The sequence below is a fragment of the Gossypium hirsutum genome, chromosome A10 (assembly GCF_007990345.1).
Source record: "Gossypium hirsutum isolate 1008001.06 chromosome A10, Gossypium_hirsutum_v2.1, whole genome shotgun sequence".
Lineage (NCBI taxonomy): Eukaryota > Viridiplantae > Streptophyta > Magnoliopsida > Malvales > Malvaceae > Gossypium > Gossypium hirsutum.
In genome coordinates, this window is record NC_053433.1 from 111,691,071 (window position 1) to 111,712,683 (window position 21,613).

General features: G+C 28.8%; 1 protein-coding gene and 1 long non-coding RNA gene across 2 annotated transcripts; one reads left to right on the forward strand and one right to left on the reverse strand.

The window, feature by feature from the left end:
* Positions 1 to 1,015, reverse strand: LOC121207731 (uncharacterized). The gene is made up of 2 exons (XR_005902846.1): positions 656 to 1,015; positions 1 to 326 (listed from the first exon to the last, which is right to left on the reverse strand). It is a non-coding gene; the product is annotated as an uncharacterized lncRNA (long non-coding RNA).
* A 14,223-nt stretch (positions 1,016 to 15,238) lies between these two features.
* On the forward strand, positions 15,239 to 18,255 carry LOC107944626 (patatin-like protein 6). The gene is made up of 3 exons (XM_016878438.2): positions 15,239 to 15,545; positions 15,668 to 16,943; positions 17,892 to 18,255. Exons 2-3 carry the CDS (start codon positions 15,837 to 15,839, stop codon positions 18,168 to 18,170), a joined length of 1,386 nt encoding a protein of 461 aa, XP_016733927.2. The 5' UTR covers positions 15,239 to 15,545; positions 15,668 to 15,836; the 3' UTR covers positions 18,171 to 18,255.
* The last annotated feature ends 3,358 nt before the right edge of the window (positions 18,256 to 21,613 follow it).

Sequence of the window (21,613 nt, forward strand, 5' to 3'; positions counted from 1 at the left end):
TGGAAAAAAATGTTGTTGTAGTGAACTTGGATTTAACAAAATAACATTAATAGTTATTAATGGGCCAAAATTGCCCGGACCCATCAGAAACCAAAATCAAAATAAAAAATAATAATAATGGTCCATTTCACTACAAGGCCCAAACAAAATACAGGCCCAAACCAAAGAACCTAGCCTAGAAAAATAGCCCAAAATATAAAACAAAAAAAAACCTAGCAGCTTAGGGTGTTGCGCCTCCATGTGCGCCCTCGGCATGCACGGCGCCCAAGGTTCAACCTCCGTTTCATCGAAATGGCCGTCTACAGCCTCGTTGACCCCTTGTATGCCTGCAAAAGAAAGCAAAAAAGAGCATAAAAAGGAAACAAAGCAAGGCCGTAGAGCAAAAGGAAAAAAGACAGAGCAGAGACAAAGCAAGAAAACAAGCAAAAGCATAGACGATAGCAATAATATTAAATCGATATATTTATCGGCTATATAAGCCTAAAAACGAGATATTGTAAAGGCTACACAGAGCATAATCGAGCAATAAAAAAAACAAAAGGTTGAATGTTCATTTTCTTTCTTTACTTTTTGGTTTCATTTCGTTTATTACTATTATTTTTCTTTTGTTTCTATTACGAATCTATTTTTAAAAAAATAAGTGAAGGAATCTCACCGAAATCCCGTGTCACCTCGACGGATCTATTCTCCATCGTCAGAATCTGACTTAAAGGGAAAAGAGAGAGACCTTTTCTTTCGCATTTTCTGAGTTTGTAAGGCGCTTTGCTTTCGGCTCTATTGAAAAGGGCTGAAAATCTGGTCTTCGCGTGGCTGGAGCCACCCCCCTCGGTGGCTTTGTGCGATGATGGGTTTCTTTTGAAACCCTAGCAGAGCACAAATGAAAATGGGGAAGAGGGGGCTACTCTCCTTCTGTTTGTTTTGCAGAAAAAAAAATGGAAGAAATAAAAGAGTAAAAAAAATTAATTTAAACAGCAGTACAAACGGACACATTCTCCTATTAATATACAAAACCCAGTCCCTCCACGTTCTCATTTGTCTTTATTTAATCCGCATGCTTATTTTCCTTTTATTTTCAAATTTGGCCCCACGGATCTTGTGACATCTCGAAATAGAGCCTAAATGGAATAGTGGTTGCGAAACCACAAATCTAAGATAGAAAAGTTTATTTCGATTAATTTTTATGATTTACCGAGTGATTAGATGCATGTGTTAGAGTATTGATAAGAAATTTTATAGATTGCATGTTTAATTTGCCTATTAGGGCTTATTTGTAGAAGTTGTTGTAACAGCCCGATTTAGGGCCTAAACGGAACGATGGTTTTAGAACCACGAATTCGAAGTCAAAAAATTTATTTCGATTAAGTTTTAAGGTTTATTTATTTATTAAAATGTTGTGTAAAAATATCGTTAAGTAATTTTACTAATAAAGTGCTTAATTGGACTTTTAGGACTAAATTGCAAAAGCTGCAAAATATGTGTTCTAATTCATAAGTACTTGATTGAAATGGGGGTTTAAAGAGGAGGTCCTTAAATGGTAATTAGACCATTATATTTCGTTTGGACAAAAATGGGCATGAATAGGACAAAATTTTAAAGAAATGCCTTAAGGGCATTTTAGTCATTTGGTAATTAAAAGAAATAAAAAGGGAAAATAAAGCCAAAATTTACTCATCTTTTTCATGGAGGCCGAAATTAGCATGGGGGAAGCCATGGCTAGGGTTTTCAAGCTTTCCAAGCTCAATAGTAAGTCCGTTCTAGCCCCGTTTTTCAAGTTCTTTACGATTTTGGAATCCCGGTAACTTGATTAAGCTTATTCTAGCAATAATTTAAGCTAGGGTTCATATTTGGAAAAATACCCATAGGTGAAATGTGTTTATTTTGATGTTTTATGGTAGAATATGAAGGCTGAAATTATGTTAAACAACTTTTGCTAAGCAATTTTAAGCAAAACTGAGTAAAACGACTTAATCGGTAAAAGTTGTTATTGTTCATAACTATGTGTTAGAGTGAGAATTTGATGTTGCCATAGAAGGGAAAAATGATCAGAATGTCATAAAACATAAGAATAAGGGATGAAGTTTAATTCCCGAGCCTAGGGGCAAAAGTGTAAATATGCAAATGTTTAGGGGCAAAATTGTAATTTTCCCAAAGTTTGAGTTAAGGACTGTTTTGAATATTAAATTAATTAAATAAGTAAAATGTGATGTTTTAGATCCTGGAAAACGAGATTTGAATCTAGAATAGGAGAAAAATCGAAAATCGAGAAAGTTAGTAAAATGGCCGTTTTTGTATCGAGGTAAGTTCATATGTATAATAAGCATTAATTTATGCATGTTTCAATGTAAAATTGATATATTTACTATGTTTTCCGAGGTGTTGAAAGTAAGTATAATTATGATGATTTAAATGTTCAATATTAATTCGACATGGAAATGAGAAAGTATGTAAGTTTGTATGTAAATAATACATTATCTTTATTATGTTTTTGTATTTCAGCATATTTTATGTATTGTAGCTGATTTTTGAATCATAATTGACTATTGGAAGTATGGAATCAAGTATTAGAAAGAGAGAGAAATCCTGGTTAAACCTTCAGAAAGATTGGATGATACAGATGGTATGTAGCTAGGTCACATGTATGGTGCTGAGTGCACATCATGTGTACAAGAGAGCTACGGGATATATGTAGCTGGGTCGCATGCGTGGTTCCAGGTGAAGGACACCATGTAGACAAGAGAGCTACGAGATAAACTGGCTAGGTCACATGGATGGTACTAAGTGTTCACCATGTGTACAAGAGAGCCAAAATTATGTGTACAATCGAGCTAGGTCACATGAGTGGTGCTAAGTGAAGGCCACTATGTGTACAAGAGAGCTTCGATTTTAAAGGTGGGCTGTGTGCGATACCATCTCGTATCTGTTATTATTCCGAAGCGTTCAACTGGGAAATTGATTAAATGAAATTGTGTATGACTTTGTGATGATAAGTGTAAGTATATACGTGTGTAACTTAGGAGCAATATGTTCGATATGTGATTGGAAATTGGAAAGATTGTTATGGGAAAGTGATGAATACAATTGAAGTGTGAAAGATCAAAATTGACAATAAAACTGTTCTGGATAGTTGCAGTGACGTGAATCTAAAAATTTACCAAAAATAGTAAAAATTGAATCAGAGACTGAATGAGATATCAAATTAGAGCTTAATGAGTCTATTTTTATATAACAGAAACAGAGCAAGAAAAGGAATTATATATTATGAGATATTTAAGTTTTTGAGAGACTGGTTCAGAATGACTACGTGATCCCCTATTCTAACTTAGAAAAATCATTTAAAATTTTAAAAAAATAATTATGGAATATAATTTATATGCTTGAAATCCTCAATGAGTCTAGTTTCAAATGAAATAAATTAGAACATCCTTTGAATTCTGTACGAGGAGAAAATTGATTCGTAGTAAAGAGTGGTCAGAACAGTTGAGTAGTGAAACAGGGGTAACTTCAATGAATAAACTGTACTAATTGGCTAGACCAAAAATTCTGAAAATTTTATGGTAAGAATATATGTGAATCTAATTTCAATTAAAATTAACGGTTTGTAATTTAGAGTTCTGTAGCTCCAGAAATAAATAATTTAGTTGCAGACACTCTGCTAGACAATTTATTTTGAACCTGTTTATGATTGTAATAGTGAAAGTATGTGTGTTTGTGATGGTAATATTCCGGGAACATATTGTGACTTTGTTTAAAGTATGATAATGTATTTTTTATTAATATTTACATACTTACTTACTAAGCTATAATGCTTACTCCCTTCCTTTCATTTTTCCTATAGTGTCGAAGATGTTAGCTCGAGTTAGAGGTCACCGGAGGTTAAATCATACTATCAAACTATTGATCGACATATAAAAGTTTTAAAGTATTTTAAGTCTTTGGCATGTATGGAGACTCGTTTAATTGTTATTAAGTTGCTAGGAATTGGCTTAAAATACTGATTTATGTTATTTGAAGGTCTCTATTGTATAAAGTAATTTAATGTAGATAGTCTTGATTATGTTATTAATTAAATGATGCAATTTATGAATGTACATGCTTGCCTATGTGTGTGGTTGAATTAAAGCATGATATGGGCCTTGTAAGCTCTTTTTAAGGGACAAATTATATATGTTTGAAAAATTTTAAACTTCGATGAAATTTTATGTCTCGCTTTCAAATGATTACAAGTACTCAAGTGCGGTAATACCTCGTACCCTGTTCCGGCGTCAGATACGGGTAAGGGGTGTTATAGATCTGCTCGATTATCATTTTGGTCCCAAACGCGTGGACGCAATGGATAACGGACACGTGTCCAGAAGCTGGATTTTTGCCCATCTAGTCCTCAAATCTTGCGTTTTTTTTTTATTTCGACCCCGTGCTCCTATTTTATCATTATTTTTGCTTTTAATTTTATTTTATTTCCAGTTTGATTTTCTTTGTTATTTCTTCCATCGTTTATTTATTTTGGATTTACGTGTTAATTCTTTAGATTTGTTTTATGAACCGTGTTCTAAATTTGCTTTACCAATTTTATTAAATTCACTTGTTTTATTTATTTTAAATCTTGTTGTATATTGACTATTAACTGCTATGTATTATCTACCTTAGATATTGTTTTTTATATAAGTCATTTGTTTTAAATCATTTTTACATGTTATGTATTTTTAAATCTTTACGTATAATATTTAGTTTAAACTACTTTATATAGTATTCATTCTTAAACTTTTATTTAGTATTCTTCTCAAATTGTTTTAACATATGTCACTTTGAATATTTTTATATATATTAATTACTTTACATTGTTTTATTTATTTATTTTAAACTCTTTCACATATTATTATTATTATTACCATTATTTTTTTTTATTTTTTTGGACTATTTATTATCATAAATTTATATATACTTTATTCTTATACTCTTTTTATGGATTGTCTATTTCCGAATTTTCATATATAATTCATCCTAAATTCTTTATACATTATTTATTTTATATATATATTATTTATACTAAACCTTTTATCGTATATATACTGCTTATATTAAGATTCCCTTTTACATGTTTTAAACCTTTTGCATGTAATTTCAAAGTATTATATATTATATATTATATATTGTAAGTTGCCTTATTTTATTTAAAATCTTTTTGTATATTAATTACTTCGAATTGCTAACTTTAAATTGTTTTCATAGCTTCTATGTTAAGCCTTATATACGTGGTATTTGTTTAAAATTATCTTATTATATCTTTTAAGTTATTTTATATTTAATTTTTTATATATTTGTTTTTCTTTATGCTTATTAATGTTGCCATTACATGTTCTAGAAATCATTATTTATATCTCCATATTGTCAACGTTCATCAACATTGTATCTAATTTACGTTTTACTACTCCGTGCTTTATCATATATTTCGTTTTATCTAGTTCAAATCATACCATATATCACGCTCCAACATATTTGTTTTGCTTCAAACAAAATAAATGCACATTGCTAAATGTCGCACTCGTTTTTACTCAAATAAAGGCAATATTCTATTTTTTGGAGTTTCGAAAGATCGTGCCCTACGTGTTGGGTTTCGATTTATTTCGTTTGACCCAAATGACCGAATATCCTTTTTAAATTTTCAATACATAAATTTTGGAAATTACGAGACGATTTCGGTATCGAAGGTTTGAAATATCGTGTCCTACGTGTTGGACAAGAGAATCTTAATTGTTTCATACTATTGCATTCTTTTTGAGATTTTTAGACAAGGCAATATTTGGCGTTTGGAAATTTCGAGAAATTGTGCCCTACGTGTTGGGTTTCAATTCATTGTTTGACTAAACGATCAAATATCCTTTTTAAATTTTCAATACATAAATTTTGGAAATTACGAGACGATTTTGGTGTCGAAGGTTGAAATATCGTGTCCTACGTGTTGGATGTGACATCGTATTTCTTCGAAACAAGAGAATCTTATTATCCAATTCAAGTTTTTCAAACATTCATATCAAGGGATCGTATTTTAAAATTGATTGCAAGACCTTTTCAAATTTTCAACATCAAGATATTAATTAATCAATTAAGTGCCAATTTAAGGCGTTACGAGGGTGCTAATCCTTCCTCGTACGTAACCGACTCCCAAACCCGTTTTCTCAAACTTCGTAGACCAAAATCATTGTTTTAATAAATCGAAATGTTTTATTAAAACGACCAAATTTTTAGGTGATCCAATTGCATCTAAACCAAAAAGATTGGTGGCGACTCCCAATTTTCGTTTTCTTTTCAAAACCAAAGTCGATCCCCGTTTTTCCCAAAAAATGGTTTCGACAAGTTAGACCTAATTTTGAAAAATGGAGGGACTAAATTTCTAAAAATAAAAGTAGACTAAATTCTAAATTTAAGAAGAGTATAGAGAATTATGGTATAATTTAACATTTTTACAAATATTAAAGTTTGTTGAATTGTTGTAGAAAAATAAAAGGCGTAATAATTTATTTGGCCCTCCAACTTTATGAAAAAGTTATTTTAGACATCCATTTAAATTTTTTATTTTTTTAGCCCTTAAACTTGTATTTTTTGTCAAATCACCCCAAAATGAATGAAAAGTTAATGTTTTTAAACTTCACTGATGTGGATTGCTAAGTGGATGACATGTCAGCATTTAATTCCTTTTTTAAACTTAAAAAAATTTAAAAAATATTTTTAGAAGTTTTAAATTATTAAAATATATCATATATATTTTTTAATATTTTTGAATTTTTAAAAAATTAATTAAATGTTGACATGTCATCCACGCAACAATCCACGTGTATGTCACATCAGGAAAGTTAACGACTTTCCCATCATTTTGGGGATGATTTGACAAAAATGCAAGTTTAAGGGTTAAAACAGATGAAAAATTAAATTAAGGGCCAAAATGAATTTTTTTTAAGTTGGAGGGCCAAGGAAAACATTATACCAAAATAAAATATAACTATTACTAGTATTTAAGTCTAACACTCCCCCCATTCCCTGGCTTAATAAATGCCATTAACACTCCCACCCACACGTGCACACATCACCACAGCTGTTTTTGTACCTGGCTTTTTAATTAGTAAAATAACTCTTAGTTTTATTAAAGAATAAAAAAAATTACTTAGTAAAAAATCGAAAATTTAATTAAGTTTTTATGAAAAATGTATAACGATATTTTTAATTAATGAATATGAAATAAAAAATAATATAGGTAATTTTAAATAAGTTTGAGTTAAGATGAGTTTAAATAAATTCTGATGCTTATATAGGGACTAAGCTTGGAAAACTAAGTATGGTATCGATACCATATATAAACTCAACTCAATTTCGATTTTATCCAATTTATGAAGACCTTTTCTTCAATGTGATTATCGTTATTTATTTATTTACAAAGGCAGATTTTTAATATATCTTTAAATTTTTTTAAAAATTTTAATTAGCCTCCTCAAAATTTTTAAAAATTTTAATTAGCCTCCTCAAAATTTTTAAAATTTACTATTAAATGGTAGAATTTTTAAAAAAAAAATCAATTGGAGTCTTTTTTTTTTAATTTTCATAAAATCTCTAAAATTTTTAATTAGACTTATCAAAATTTTTAGAAATTCTCACTAAAACCCTCAAAACTTTTAAAAATTTTAATTAAACCTCCCAAAACTTAATGCTAAACATGTACAATAAAAAAATATTATAAACAATAAAATTAGAATCAGATTTTTTGGATATCATATTTTAAAAATAGTGAAAAAAACAACTAAAATAATTTTATGTTGAATTGAAAATTTTGACATGCTTTAAATTGAATTTGCAACAATCTCCCTTCACTTAATTGTTTTTTAGAAAAAATATATTTGGGGTTTTATATGAATTGTAATAGAGATTATTGTAACCCATTGAATTAAATTGAAGGACACAATGATTCCATTGTGTTACGACTATAGCAAAAAGAAAAATTGTTGAATTTGGAGGTTAGTTGGTGTCAACTAAAATATTCCAATACAAGGTTAGTTTTCCTAATAAAAAGCTTGTGATTTTGATAAATTCCACTTCATTCTAATCATGCTTATAGAGACCATCTACCGTAATTAGTGGACTAAATGCCTTTTGTCTTACAAGTTATTAATCATCAAAGACCATATCCAAGTAGTTAGTGGACTAAAGGAAGTAATTTTAAAAAAAAAAATCTGTTAGTCAAGTGTTTAAAGAAAGGTTATAACTTATAAACATGAATATTTCAAAGATTTCTTGTGAAAGAGTTAAGTTTACTCAATCAATTTAGTAGTGAGAGTTTTAGTAGTACTTTAACAAATTTATGAATTTGTTGATAATATATAGGGCTTAAAAGCAACGGCCAAGTGTAGTTCATGCGATTTTGTTAAGAGTTATTAGAAGAGGATTCCAGGAAGACTTGAGAGATGAAGGGGAATTTGAATGGTGAAGAAGGGCTAGACTCTTCTTAGAGGAGGAAGTAGTTTATATAGAAGAAGAGTCAAGAGTGGGCTCGTGTACAAGTGATCTAACCCTAAAGTTGATCGTAGAGCTAAGGAAAGCCTTGTTAGGCCATGACTTAATAGTATCATATGGAGTTCGTAGTAAAATTATGAAAGGTTTTATTGAAAGTGATAGACGGAATCTTTGAGTGAGCCTTGATGAGACTTGACATCGAGACTTCATTTTTCGGTGGTACATGTGAGGGGTGCATGGTAATCTTAAGTTGAACAAGTTTTTCCATGGGCAAATCCTTCTTGGTTAAAGCAACTGAATCAACGAAGCTCTTTAAATGAGATGATTAAATATAATTAGAGCTATAAATAAATACAACGTTCGATAAACAATTTGAGTTTATTTGTGTATGTTCATTTGTCAAGTTAAATGAATAAATATGAATAAGATTTTTAAGCTCGTTTTTTAAACGAACCGAACACAAACAAAGTACGCTTAGTTCATTTATATTCATGAACAATTTTATTTATGTTCAATTAAAGCTCATTTAATAAATCAAACTTGTTTTTATTGTTCGATTATTTTAAGTAATACTATTATAGTTTTTTGTGCTTATTTAATTTACTTATAGTATTTTTTTATTCATTAATATTGTTTATGAATATTAATGTTCACAAACAAATTCATCTATCTTAAATATATATATATATATATACAAACACCCATAATTAAAAAAAACGAAGAAAGGATGAACACAATTTTAAAATTATTAACAAATATGAGTCAAAACACGGACAACAGATCTGGGTTTTGTATATAACATGGAATCAAACCATGTTTCAATTGTGAATATAACCTATTAGATTCAATAGTGGTGGTTCCTTAAAGTCAATATTAGCATGCCATTCTTCATCATTAACATTAAGCTTAACACCAATACTAAAGCTCTGGAAATTGATGATAATAACAAAAGGATAAGAACACTGATTTTGTTGCGTGAAGGAAAGCAAAATGTGGAACTTGCCTTTTTCCTCCTTTTTTTTCTTTATTATTAATTTTGGATTATTCTTTTTTCCCTTTTTAAAAAAAATGATATTCATTATTTGATTATATATATAAAAAAAACATGTTGAGCATGAGTAGTTGCGTTAATCAAATTTAGAATTATAAAATTGAGAATACAAGTGTTGATGGATAAGATTAAATTAAGTTGGTTTGATTTTTTTTTCCAAAATTTATACCTACACCTCAATTATATCATATTTATTTTTTTAAAATAATATAATTAAATTATTCATAATAAATTTGGACTTAATTGGATGGCTAAACATGGACCATAAAAGGTCCTTTCAGATTAAAATTGAAATTTGAAAGAAAAATGACATTCATGTTTTATATATATATATATATAACAAATTTTGTTGAATAAAACTTCTTGCAAATTATGCTGTTGTATTATGTTGAAGGAGTCCTATGGTGAACACCCTTTTCAGTGCCTTTTCCATTATATATATATATATTAAAAGTAGGGTCTAAAGTATTTTTCTCATGCTGTTACATGTCACATATTTGATTTTCCTTTTAACATTTTATAAAAGTGGTTAATTTTTAATTTTAATCTTTTTAATATGTTTAAATTGGGATTTAATCTTTATACATTAATTTCTAAACATCTTATAATGTTTTAAATTAGTTAAAAATTTTATAATTAATTAATTAGTTCATATAGTTAATATCGTTAACTTTTCAATTAAAATATTACATGGTTATAAATAATTTGAAAGTAGATTTATAAATCTAAAACATATAGAGATTAAATTATTGAAAATAAAAATAGTAAGATTAAATTTCAAATATTTGAAATGTAGAGCCTTAAAGTCATGATATCAGACCAGTTGACATGCAAACCAATAAGACTGGTTGAAGAAAGCTAAAAACTGATTGAACTGTGTTTTTTTTTAAATATTTTTTTCTTTTTTAATAGTCTATTCAATTGAACCATACAAACTAGTGATCTAATCAATTTGATCACATGTTTAGTTTTGAAAATCTTGCTTGAAGTATATTTTAGTTTTCAAAATTTTACTTTATAAACAAATAATCAAATCAATGTAAAGCATAAATAGAAAATATTAATTATTTATAAAAATAGTATTTAAAAGTTTTTAATAAAATGATGCAATAACATATGCTTTAAAAATATTTAAAGTAAATTATATATATATATTTAATTTTTATACAAAAGCTAATTGAAATTACAAGAAGATAATGGACTTTTTTTTTTAAATCTAATCTTCATGTGATATTATTATTGATTACCTAAAAAATCTTAGAAGGAGCCTCTCACAACTTTCCCTTTATTTATTAAACTTTATTTAATTGATTGAAAATGTCAAAAAAACAAAATAAATAGAGAAAAAATAAAAATAGGAAGGGTGGAATTGATTGAAGAGGACTTCACGTCATGAACAGTCTCTCTCAAATCATTTGCCTTCCTCTTAAAATTACTTTGTTGCTACAATTACTCATTTTAAAAAGGTCAATTTTGCTATTGGTAAAATATTATTTGGAGGAGGAGAAATAAATTTTTGAAAATTTTAATTTTTATGGAAAATAATATTTTAATTTGTTCAAAAATATTATTCATACTTGTATTATGTATACAGGGTAACACGAGATGGGCAAGGCCTAAGCCTCACTAAAATAGAAATTGTTATTTTTAATATTTTCAAATTTATAAAAATTTTAAGTGGTAAAATTGCACTTTATTTCTCAAAAATGATAAAATTTTGATTTAGTTTTTTAAAAATTAAAAAGATAAAAAATTGTATTTTAGCTTTCATAAAAATATATAATTTAATTTCGGCCTCCAGAAATATTTTTAGCTTTGCCCTTACATGCATAAATTGTAGATTTAGTCTATAGTCAATTGTAGTCATTGTGCTTTTCGAATTGTTCAATGCTAGTCCATATACTTTTTTAAATTTTAAAATTTCAATTCTGACCTAAACCGTAGCCGTTAACTTCATTAAAGTTATGTCAAATTATACTGTTGGTCCCATAAATTGTGAGTTTAGTCCCTATTCTTCAATTTAATCAATTTTAGTTTTTATACTTTTTTCGAATTTTAAAATTTTAATCTCAACTCAAATGATAATTATTAAATCCATTAACTAAAATAACATGACTTTTTCTATGAATATGATGTGAAAATAGCAACTTGGCATGTCATTACACATTTAATAATATGTTTGTTACATAATATTTTAGAAATAGTAAAATTTAAAACTTAACAAATTTAACAACTATTATTTAGTCATGACAAAATAAATTAAAATTAGAAAAATATAAAAATTAAAAATAATTAAATTAAAATACAATAATTAAATCCAAGATTTACCTTCTAATAACAAATGGTATTATTTATGGAATTTAGAATTTTTATCAATAAAATAAAAAAAAGTCTCTTTAGCTTAACAAGTTATACAATCATATGTCACGCATGGCTAAAATTTATAAAATATCCATGCATTATCTTTTGGGTTATAAAAGCAAGTATATAATTTTTTTTAAAAAAAAATTTGGGAATAATTTAACTGTAAGTTTGGACAAACGATACGGTACGGTATGGTGTGTTTAGTTTATTTTTTGTTACGCCACAATATCGCTATAGTATCTAATCTATTTTTACATTAATCATAAGTAAACGTACCTTAAATTATTTTATAAATAATCCTAATAATTGTTTATTTCATATAAAATAATTTTTTTAGCAATAAAAACTTTTGACAATTTCAAACAAAATAAATAAAATTTTGTTTCTAACAAAAATGTGATGTATTTTTGTGATTGATGAAGAAGCAATAGCAAAATAACAATGTCAGCAAATATACTTTATTATGTCCATATAGGTAACTTGAGTTACTAAATTACTTCAATTTTAAAACTAACTTAAAAGTATCTTTATCCTACCACTGTGTTTTATTCAACAATAAATTTGATATGAGATTATGACATAAGCATAGGAGGGCTAATTCTTTTGCGACAAGATTTTTAAGTGTCGTATATTTAAAATCCGTTGACTATTCAATAAATTTGGTATTGTCGTATGACTCTGTTGAAAGTTCGAGTTGAAGGTGGATTTTATATAGGGAAAGTGCTTCGTCGGACAAACGCATAATCACATACAAAAGAAATGGTAGTCATTTGCCAATGGTAATAGTTTGAATCCAAGCCTCAAATGATATTAATGGGGTGACAGACGCAGGAGCGAAACTAGGGGAGATTCGCAAGGGCCCGGCCCTTCCTAAAATGAAAAAATTTTCATTTAGAACTTTTAAAATTTTAAAATTTAAATTAATAAATATAAAATTACACTTTGACCCTTTAAAAGTATAAAAATTTGATTTAATCCTTTAAAAATTATAAAAATATGAATTATTAAAATAATAAAATTACATTTTTACCATCATAAAATTTATAATTTTTGCTCAATCCAACAAAAAGTTTTGGCTCGATAAACCCTTATCTCCAACTTGAAAAAAAATCCCAACTCAATCTAGAATAATATTGACCATTGACTCTCATAAACAACAATAAGGTTAAAATATTAAAAGAAGTTTCACTTTTTTTTTTTAAATAACTACCTATAATAACTGATTATTTAGATAGAAATTAGAAGTTCCTTATTTTGGTCTAACAAAATTTAAAATATATACATATATAATAGTAGATCCATTTTAAATATATATATATATAATAAATTTAATATATTATTTGGTAGTAGAGTTTGACATTTTTTTAGTGTGCTACTTATATGTTGGTATCTAAAGGTAAACAATGTTAATTTTTTAGTGTATAATTTTTATTTTAGGGTTAATTCGATGAAAATTAATTGCTAACACAATTAAGATTGAATTTTTCATAATTTTGTTAATAGAATAAATTTAGTGTTAATTGTGAATTTGTTTAATTTTATCTTTAATTTGTAATATACAATCTGATGAATATGATTTAATTCGAGTTATAAGGTTGATTTATTGAAAGTTAATTGCTAATATTATTAGCTAATTATGTATTTCCATCTAATTAACTTTAAAACTCGAATTATACACTAAAAAGTTAACATTATTACCTTTAGAAACCAAAATATATAACTTTTATTAAATATATGTACCAAATTGGAAAAAAATTCAAACTCATAACAAATTATGTCTTAAGTGAATATAATATCAACACAACAAATTAAAAAAAATGGCTTAATATAACATTTAATACTTGAACTTGACATTTTTTTCCTAGTTTAGTACCTAAACTTGACACTTTTTCTTAAGTTAGTACATAATCTTTTTGAGGTCCAATTTGGTACCTGAACTTAACTCTTTTTCTTAATTTGATACCTAATCTTTTTTTTGTTCGGTTTGGTACTTGTCAAATGGTTTACAAACTACTCAAATATGCTAAAAATGTTATTTTTTATGAGATAGCAAAAATAATCAATGTATGCCAGACATGTGACAGATATGATGTTTTATTGTATTTTATATGTTCAATTACTTTTAGTTTTAATTAATTAATTATTTTATTAACCAAAAATAATGAATTTCTTTTAATTTGGGGTTTTAATTTTTTTCTTATCTAATATTAATTTGTTAATCATAGCTCGATACTTATTTTTTAAACAAGAATTTCCTCTAATAATGACACTATTTTTGTAGCATAAATTTTTTTTAACACCGTTAGTATTTTACGTAATTTGTATAACATTTAATAAATTTAAGTACCAAATTGAACCTAAAAAAAGCTTAGGTACCAAATTAAGAAGACAAAAAGCCAAGTTCAACTACCAAATTGAGCCCAAAAAAGTTTAAGTACCAAATTAGGAAAAAATTGTCAAGTTTAGATACCAAATTGGGCAAAAAAAAGGTTAGGTATCAAATTAGGAAAAAGTATAAAATTTAGGTACTAAATGTTATATTAAGCCAAAAAAATGTATAAAAGTTTTGTTATAGGGTGAGCCATTGAGTATTAATTAAGTAGGCATGTTTTTAATTTATTTTCCATGGATTTGTGCATGCTTAGAATTTGTACAATAATTACTCATAAATAAAGACTTCTAAAAATGGGAATAAAAATTTGTCAATTCAATTCAATTAATTAAATTAAAGAATTTAAATATTATATTTTAAAGGTTTGTAACGTACACCCTTTGGAATTCAACCCTACAATAAAACGGCCAAATTGTAAATAAATATTAATTTATTTAATCACAACTTTAGTCAAATTGTTGACCACCTTGTCCCCCCAAAACAATAATTTTCACTGCTTTACTCCATTAGTTTTCACCGCACAGTAAAAGAGTTTAAAAAGGAAAACACTTTTTCCTCCCACTCTTCAAATATTTGACCCCACAAGCTCTTTTTTATCGAAAATGGAAACCCACTTTTTGACACAAAGGGTAAATTTGTCCATCAAAAGTTCATATGTTTTTGGCCATAATTAGTGGTGCTCCTCCATTCTTTTGCCGACGGTGGTGGCGCCTTGGCCCCACGCGGTTAACGACAAGCGTGCGAGATTAAAAAAATAAAATTATCTATAGCTATATATTTTAACTTATTTTGACCGTTGATCACGGACCAATAGTATCGAAACATGTCGACCGTTAGATCAAAAACCAACGAACAATTACTTCCGTTGGTTTACCCATTTTTTTAATTCACGAAATGGTAAAAAAATGAGCTTATATTTAAATACATAACTTACAAGGCTAAAATGGAACAGACATCCTCTGAAAGCAAACTGCTGCTATTGTTCTTGCCTTTGCCTCCTTCCCTTTCTTATTTCTGGGTTCTTTTCTTTGTCTTGTTTTGGGGTTTTGGCTTTCTTTTTCGACGGCTACTTTTGTTGTCTTTGATGCTCACTTAACGAAATAGAAAATTTTGTGATCTCTCGAAGGGCAAAAGCTTGAATTTGAAGAAGAATTCGATTTTTTTTAATTTTTTTTGCTTTTTATTATGAAGATAACGATTTAGAAGCTGGTAAATGTTGGTTGAACCTTCTTTTCAAATAAGGTGATACTTACTTCGGGGAATTTTTTTTTCATTTTTATACTACTGATTTTATTATTATTCGCTGTTAATTTTGTTATTGTTTTGAAGCTAAACTCACCAAAAAAAAAATTCCATTTTGGCAGACGAAAATTTTCAGGTGAGAAAGTGGCGTTAATCTCAAGGTTGTCGAAAAAAGAAATAGCAATTAATCGGAGTATGCAAAAAAAATAGTTTGACTTCATATAAAAAAGGGTTTTTTTTTCTTTTTTCTTTTTGGTGTTTGGATTTTGGGTTTTTTTGAGTCTTTTGATAATGTCGTCGACTACTTCGTCGGAGATGCAAGAACCGAGCATCGACACTGATAAATTAAGTTACGAAATCTTTTCGATTCTTGAAAGTAAGTTTTTGTTTGGCTACGATGATCAGCAGAAGCTATGGATTCCGAAACCGATCTCGCCGGCATCTGAATCGCTGCCGTTGGTTCAACCGGGCGATGAGAATCCGATGTCGGCGATCAAGAACCAGAGGGGTAAAATATGTATTTTGAGTATCGACAGCGGCGGCATGCGGGGAATTCTGAGCGGTAAAGCTTTGGCTTATCTCGAACACGCGTTGAAATCCAAGTCGGGTAATCCAAATGCTCGAATCGCCGATTTTTTCGACGTGGCCGCCGGTTCTGGCGTCGGTGGTATCTTCACCGCCATGCTTTTCGCCACCAAAGATAACAGCCGCCCGATTTTTACCGCCGAGGAGACGTGGCGGTTCCTTGCTGAGAATGGGAAGCGGATGTACAGGTCCGGGAAAAGTAAAAACGGCGGTATTTTAAACAAGTTTTTTAAAATCGGTTCGACCGGGCCAAGTTCGACCGGTTTGGAAAAGGCGGTGAAGGAGACGTTCACGGCGGACGGAAGGAGTTTGACGTTGAAGGATACACTGAAACCGGTTTTGATCCCGTGTTACGATCTTTCCAGTACGGCGCCGTTCCTGTTCTCGAGGGCGGACGCCTTGGAGACGGACAGTTTCGATTTCCCATTATGGGAGGTTTGTCGTGCCACGTCGGCAGAACCGGGATTATTCGAACCGGTCAAGATGCGGTCTGTAGATGGTCAAACTAGTTGCGTGGCGGTTGATGGTGGGTTGGCAATGAGCAACCCGACCGCCGCCGCAATTACGCACGTGTTGCATAATAAACAGGAGTTTCCTTTTGTTAGAGGGGTCGAGGATATATTAGTGTTGTCCCTGGGGACCGGTTCGCTACTCGAGATAAGCTACGAATATGAAAAAGTCAAGAATTGGAAGGTCAAGGATTGGGCTAAACCGATGGCTCGAATATCCGGTGACGGCTCAGCCGACTCGGTGGACCAAGCAGTTGCCATGGCTTTCGGACACTGCAGAAGCAGCAATTACGTAAGAATTCAGGTATTCTATCTCAGTCTCACAACTCACAACTTTTATCTTTTTTATTCCCATACATGAATGTTGAGAAAATAGACAGTTAAAACTTCGGTCTTTGGTCCTTTCCAAGACAATGGAAACCAGGCTGGTAATAGGAGTCTTTGTCTTTTACACTTTGGAATTCTTGAAGTAGGGGTTCAATGGGGGCCATTCATGCTTTCTGATTTCCCATTTTTTCCTTATTGTTGTTTACTGCTAAGCTAAGTAATTCTGGATTTTATAGATACCAATTGACATTTCTTTGAAAATGGGGACCTAAAGCAGCCGTTGAATTGTCTAAGAATTTCTTTTTTCTTGTAATAGAAAAGTTTTGTTTAGTCCTCCAAGTTATTGAATAATATAGGAATGTTTTCAACACTTGAGAAAAAAAAGGACCTGCGATTGAGGGGGGTTGTTTGTAAGAAGTAAAAGCTTGTATGGGGACATCATTTGAGTAAAGCTAAAAATATGCCGTTTATGATTTCACGTCCCTATATCTAGTATAGCGTGGCAAACATGCAATTCTATAATTAAATTTGGTCCTGGGTTCAATTCGATACACCATGATATTTGGATTCGGATTCGGGTGTGAGTGTTGGTTTTTATGATTTTTAACCTACCCATAAAGGTGTTGAGGAAAATAAATATTAAGTGGTGGAGTCCCTTAATAATTTGGTCCCTTCATTTATTTATTTCTCTTCCCCCGTCCTTCTGTTCAGTTTTGTTGAAAACAGGCTCTTTTTTTTTTTTAGTATTTAATTTACTTTTTGTACAAACCTTAATTGTTTGCTTGCGAACCTAGAAAGATTGGAGTTTTCATTTATTTCTTCCCTAAAATATTTAAAATTGATATAGAAACCCTAAACCTGATAGATGAAAATCAACATTGCATCTTCATTATAATTTTCTGAAATGAAATATTTGGTGCGACAGGCAAATGGGACCAGTTTAGGACAGTGTGGCCCAAACGTAGACACAGACCCCAGCCCCAGCAACGTAAAGATGCTGATCGCCATAGCCGAGGAAATGCTGAAGCAGAAGAACGTAGAGTCCGTGTTGTTCGGAGGCAAAAGGCTGGCCGACCAAACCAACTTCGAGAAACTCGATGGTTTCGCCGCTCAACTCGTGCTTGAACATCAGAGGCGGAGTTGTAGGATTGCTCCCACTGTCGCTTTCAAGCAACCTAATAACCCTAAACCCACCACCCCTTAAGAAAATTTTCATAATTTTCTCGAGAAAATTTGTACCAAATATAATTTATATAAATATATAAAAAAAAGGTATGCTTTTCTTTTCATTCCATGCATTACTATAGTAGTGTTATATACATATATATATTTATTTATTTTAATGTTTTTTCAAAGAAAGCATCTTAAAGAGTGGACCCTTTTAATTAATAGAAATGATCAAATGGGGACATTTGGTTTTATTAGGGAAGATGCTGACATTTTTATTATGTTATAAAGTTATGGAATGAGTTTTGATGATTTTGTCAAACGTAATTATTATTATTTTTGTATACATGTCATAATTCAATGTGACCCATTGTATCAAGGTTTAACTCACTTTATTTATCCAATCTACTACTTTTTTTTTTATGTAATATATGACCATTTTGACGTTTTTTACGCAAAATCCAAACTTACTTTTTCAACTCTTCAAATGTCTTTTTCAAGTGGAAGGCAGACCAATTCCATACCAATACAATTTCTCAAAAGGGTGGCTAACATATATCACTTTGTTGTACTCAATTTAAAAGAAGTTTTTAAAGTGTGGAGAATTTTTTAACAGTAGTTAATATTGTTTTGAGCACCATGCTCACCAAAAAAAATGTGAAGATTTACTTTTGATGGGATTTAAACTCATGCTCTTATATGATATTTGTGGATAAGATAAATATCACCCGAGGATAAAATCAAGCATAAATATTTCTTATATTATTAACTTCTTACGGATCCATCTTTCCTCAACAAACCTTAATATTATTTATTACATAGTGTTTTGCAAGGCTTGAATTGCCATTTCATGTATATGATTCAAAGAAAAAAAAAAAGAACAGAGAGGGAAACAGTGATGTGGGGAAGACAGCTCCCAGTGCTGTCTGTCTACCGACACTTGTGGCTTTGAAAGAATGAAATGGTAATTTAGTCATTTTATGGGGACAAATCTCTCATTGAATATATATCTAATAAATGAAGAAAAAAAAATGAGAAAAGGTCTGTCCGATTCCGTAGTCCTGATAAAAGGGTTTGCCTCTTTGAGTCTTGTGATCATGTTATTCTCGAAAAGCTTCAAATTCTTTTTCCTCAATTAAATTTTTTATTTTATATTTAATATGATCTATATAGCTGATAAAAGATATGCTAATATATAATTTTTTTATTTTTTAATTATATAAAAAAGTTTCAATTTTTTATTTATGAAAATTTTATTTTAGTTTAATTATATATTTTTTAAAAGTAAATGTCTAAGTCAATTTATTTAATCGTTAAACTTTAAAAAATTACAAAATAATTCTTAAATTATTTGAAAGTTTTCATTTAAGTCATTAAATTACTAAGTTTTTTTTTTGAAAAGTTTGACTAACAAACTTCAATTGACAATCAGACGATTGATACAGTAAATTAATATCCATCGATGAGTAAAAAAATATATATCTCAAATCTAAATCGATCTGACAGTAAGTATCAAAGATCGGAAAAAAATAGATGTTTGTATATTAATTCGCAGATTTGTGATGTTCAAAGATATTTTATACAAAAAAGATTGATCTATAAAAGAGAATGGAAAAGATAGCTTTAGATTGGTTCATATGCAAATAGAAAAAATCATATATCAACGATTTTAACGGTCTAATAACTTAAAATTAAGTAACTTTTAAAAATTAAGTTATCAAAACATAAATTTATTAACCATAGGAGTTAGGTCAAATAACACATGTCTCTCTTATTTTAATCAATGGTTAAAAATTTGATCATCACTTTAGGTACGAAGTAATTTTAAAACTTATAACTAACATTTACTTCCTTAATGTTCCTCCAAAATACATAAGATTAATTATTCAACTCACTTTAATGAACATATTTGAAAAAAAAATCAATAATTTAGTGATGGTTGGAGTAATGTTGATCCAAAAAGAAAGTGAGATATTAAGGTACTGTAAACAAAAAGGTTTGGGGGAGAGATCTCAGTGGGATACTTTGCCTGCTACACGACACGCATCATTTATCTACTCCACCTTTCTAACATCGAGTGGTCGGTCATAATTTTTTTTAAATAAAACGAATATATATATATGTATGTGATATTGCATCAATGAAAAAAATTAATTTATGTAGTCTTAATAAATTTAAATTTAAATTATTATCTTTTTACTTTTTAGAATTTAATTTTTATATTTTTTAGATTTTAAAATTTAAATTTAATTATTAATATTAATAATTTTTTCTGATTAAATTTATTGAGGTGATATTTTTAAAAATACTTATAATAATTATATAATTAAAAAATAGAGTTTTAATAAATTTGAATTTAAATAAATCTTAAAATTTAAAATTAAAATGTAAAAAAATTAATTTCTGAAAATATAAATACATAGATTAAATTCTATATTTATATATTTTAACGATATAAAAATTGAACCAAAGGTGTGAAATCTAATTTTTTTTTATGTATAAAATCAAATTAATGAAAAGAATAACATAGAAAAAGAAAGACCTTTTCCCATCTTATATTCCCTACCCAAATTGTTTTCCTTAAATTATTCCTTCAATTTCTCTACCAATTCTTATATAATATGTACACCAAAATTATTTGCTTCATTATAAACTTTGGGTATCAAACTTTCTTTTACTATTTATAAAAATTAATCTTTCAGAGTTTGTAACTAACATGCTACTAGGGCGAATTTGAGATGATTCTATATTTTTATCGGGCTCGGGTAAAGATCAAAAGTTTTAAGTGACTGATCCGGCAAAACAATTCAAAAGATAAAAAAGTATCATTAATTTCTTCATACTCGTTACAAGTTCAAAGTACCGTTTGTACAAATAAGAATCCCTTCGTTATATGATTTCTTCTTCATATAGATAAAAATAGGATCTAATGGGCAATTACTTAGAAGTACATCTTGTACAGCAGCCCTTCCTATATGATAGAAAAGGATCCCGTGATCCTGTACTGATCTTACCCTTGCCCCGAATGAAAGTCATGCAATTTAATCTTTTTATGAATTATGAAATTTTAAGTTAATATATAATAAAATTATACTTTAGCCTCTTAAAATGAAAAAAAAATGTTTAGTCCAATGATGAAATCATAAATTAATAAACGATAAAATTATATATTAACCTTTCAAAAATTTATAATTCAATTTCGACACTCACTAAACAAATTTCTAGATTCACCCTTACTTAATAATAATGTTGTCCTCCAAAGTTTGAATCTAAGTCCTCCTATTAATAGTACAATATGTCTTATCATTTCACTTAATACTTAAGTATAACAACTTTAAATCCGAAACATAAACCCTAAAATTGACATAAAAAATTCAAAAATTAAAAAAACTCCATAAACTAAAGTGGATAAGATAATACCATCCTCTTTAAGTAAAATTAGAAAAATTAAAAATAAATGAGAACAAATATATTCTATTC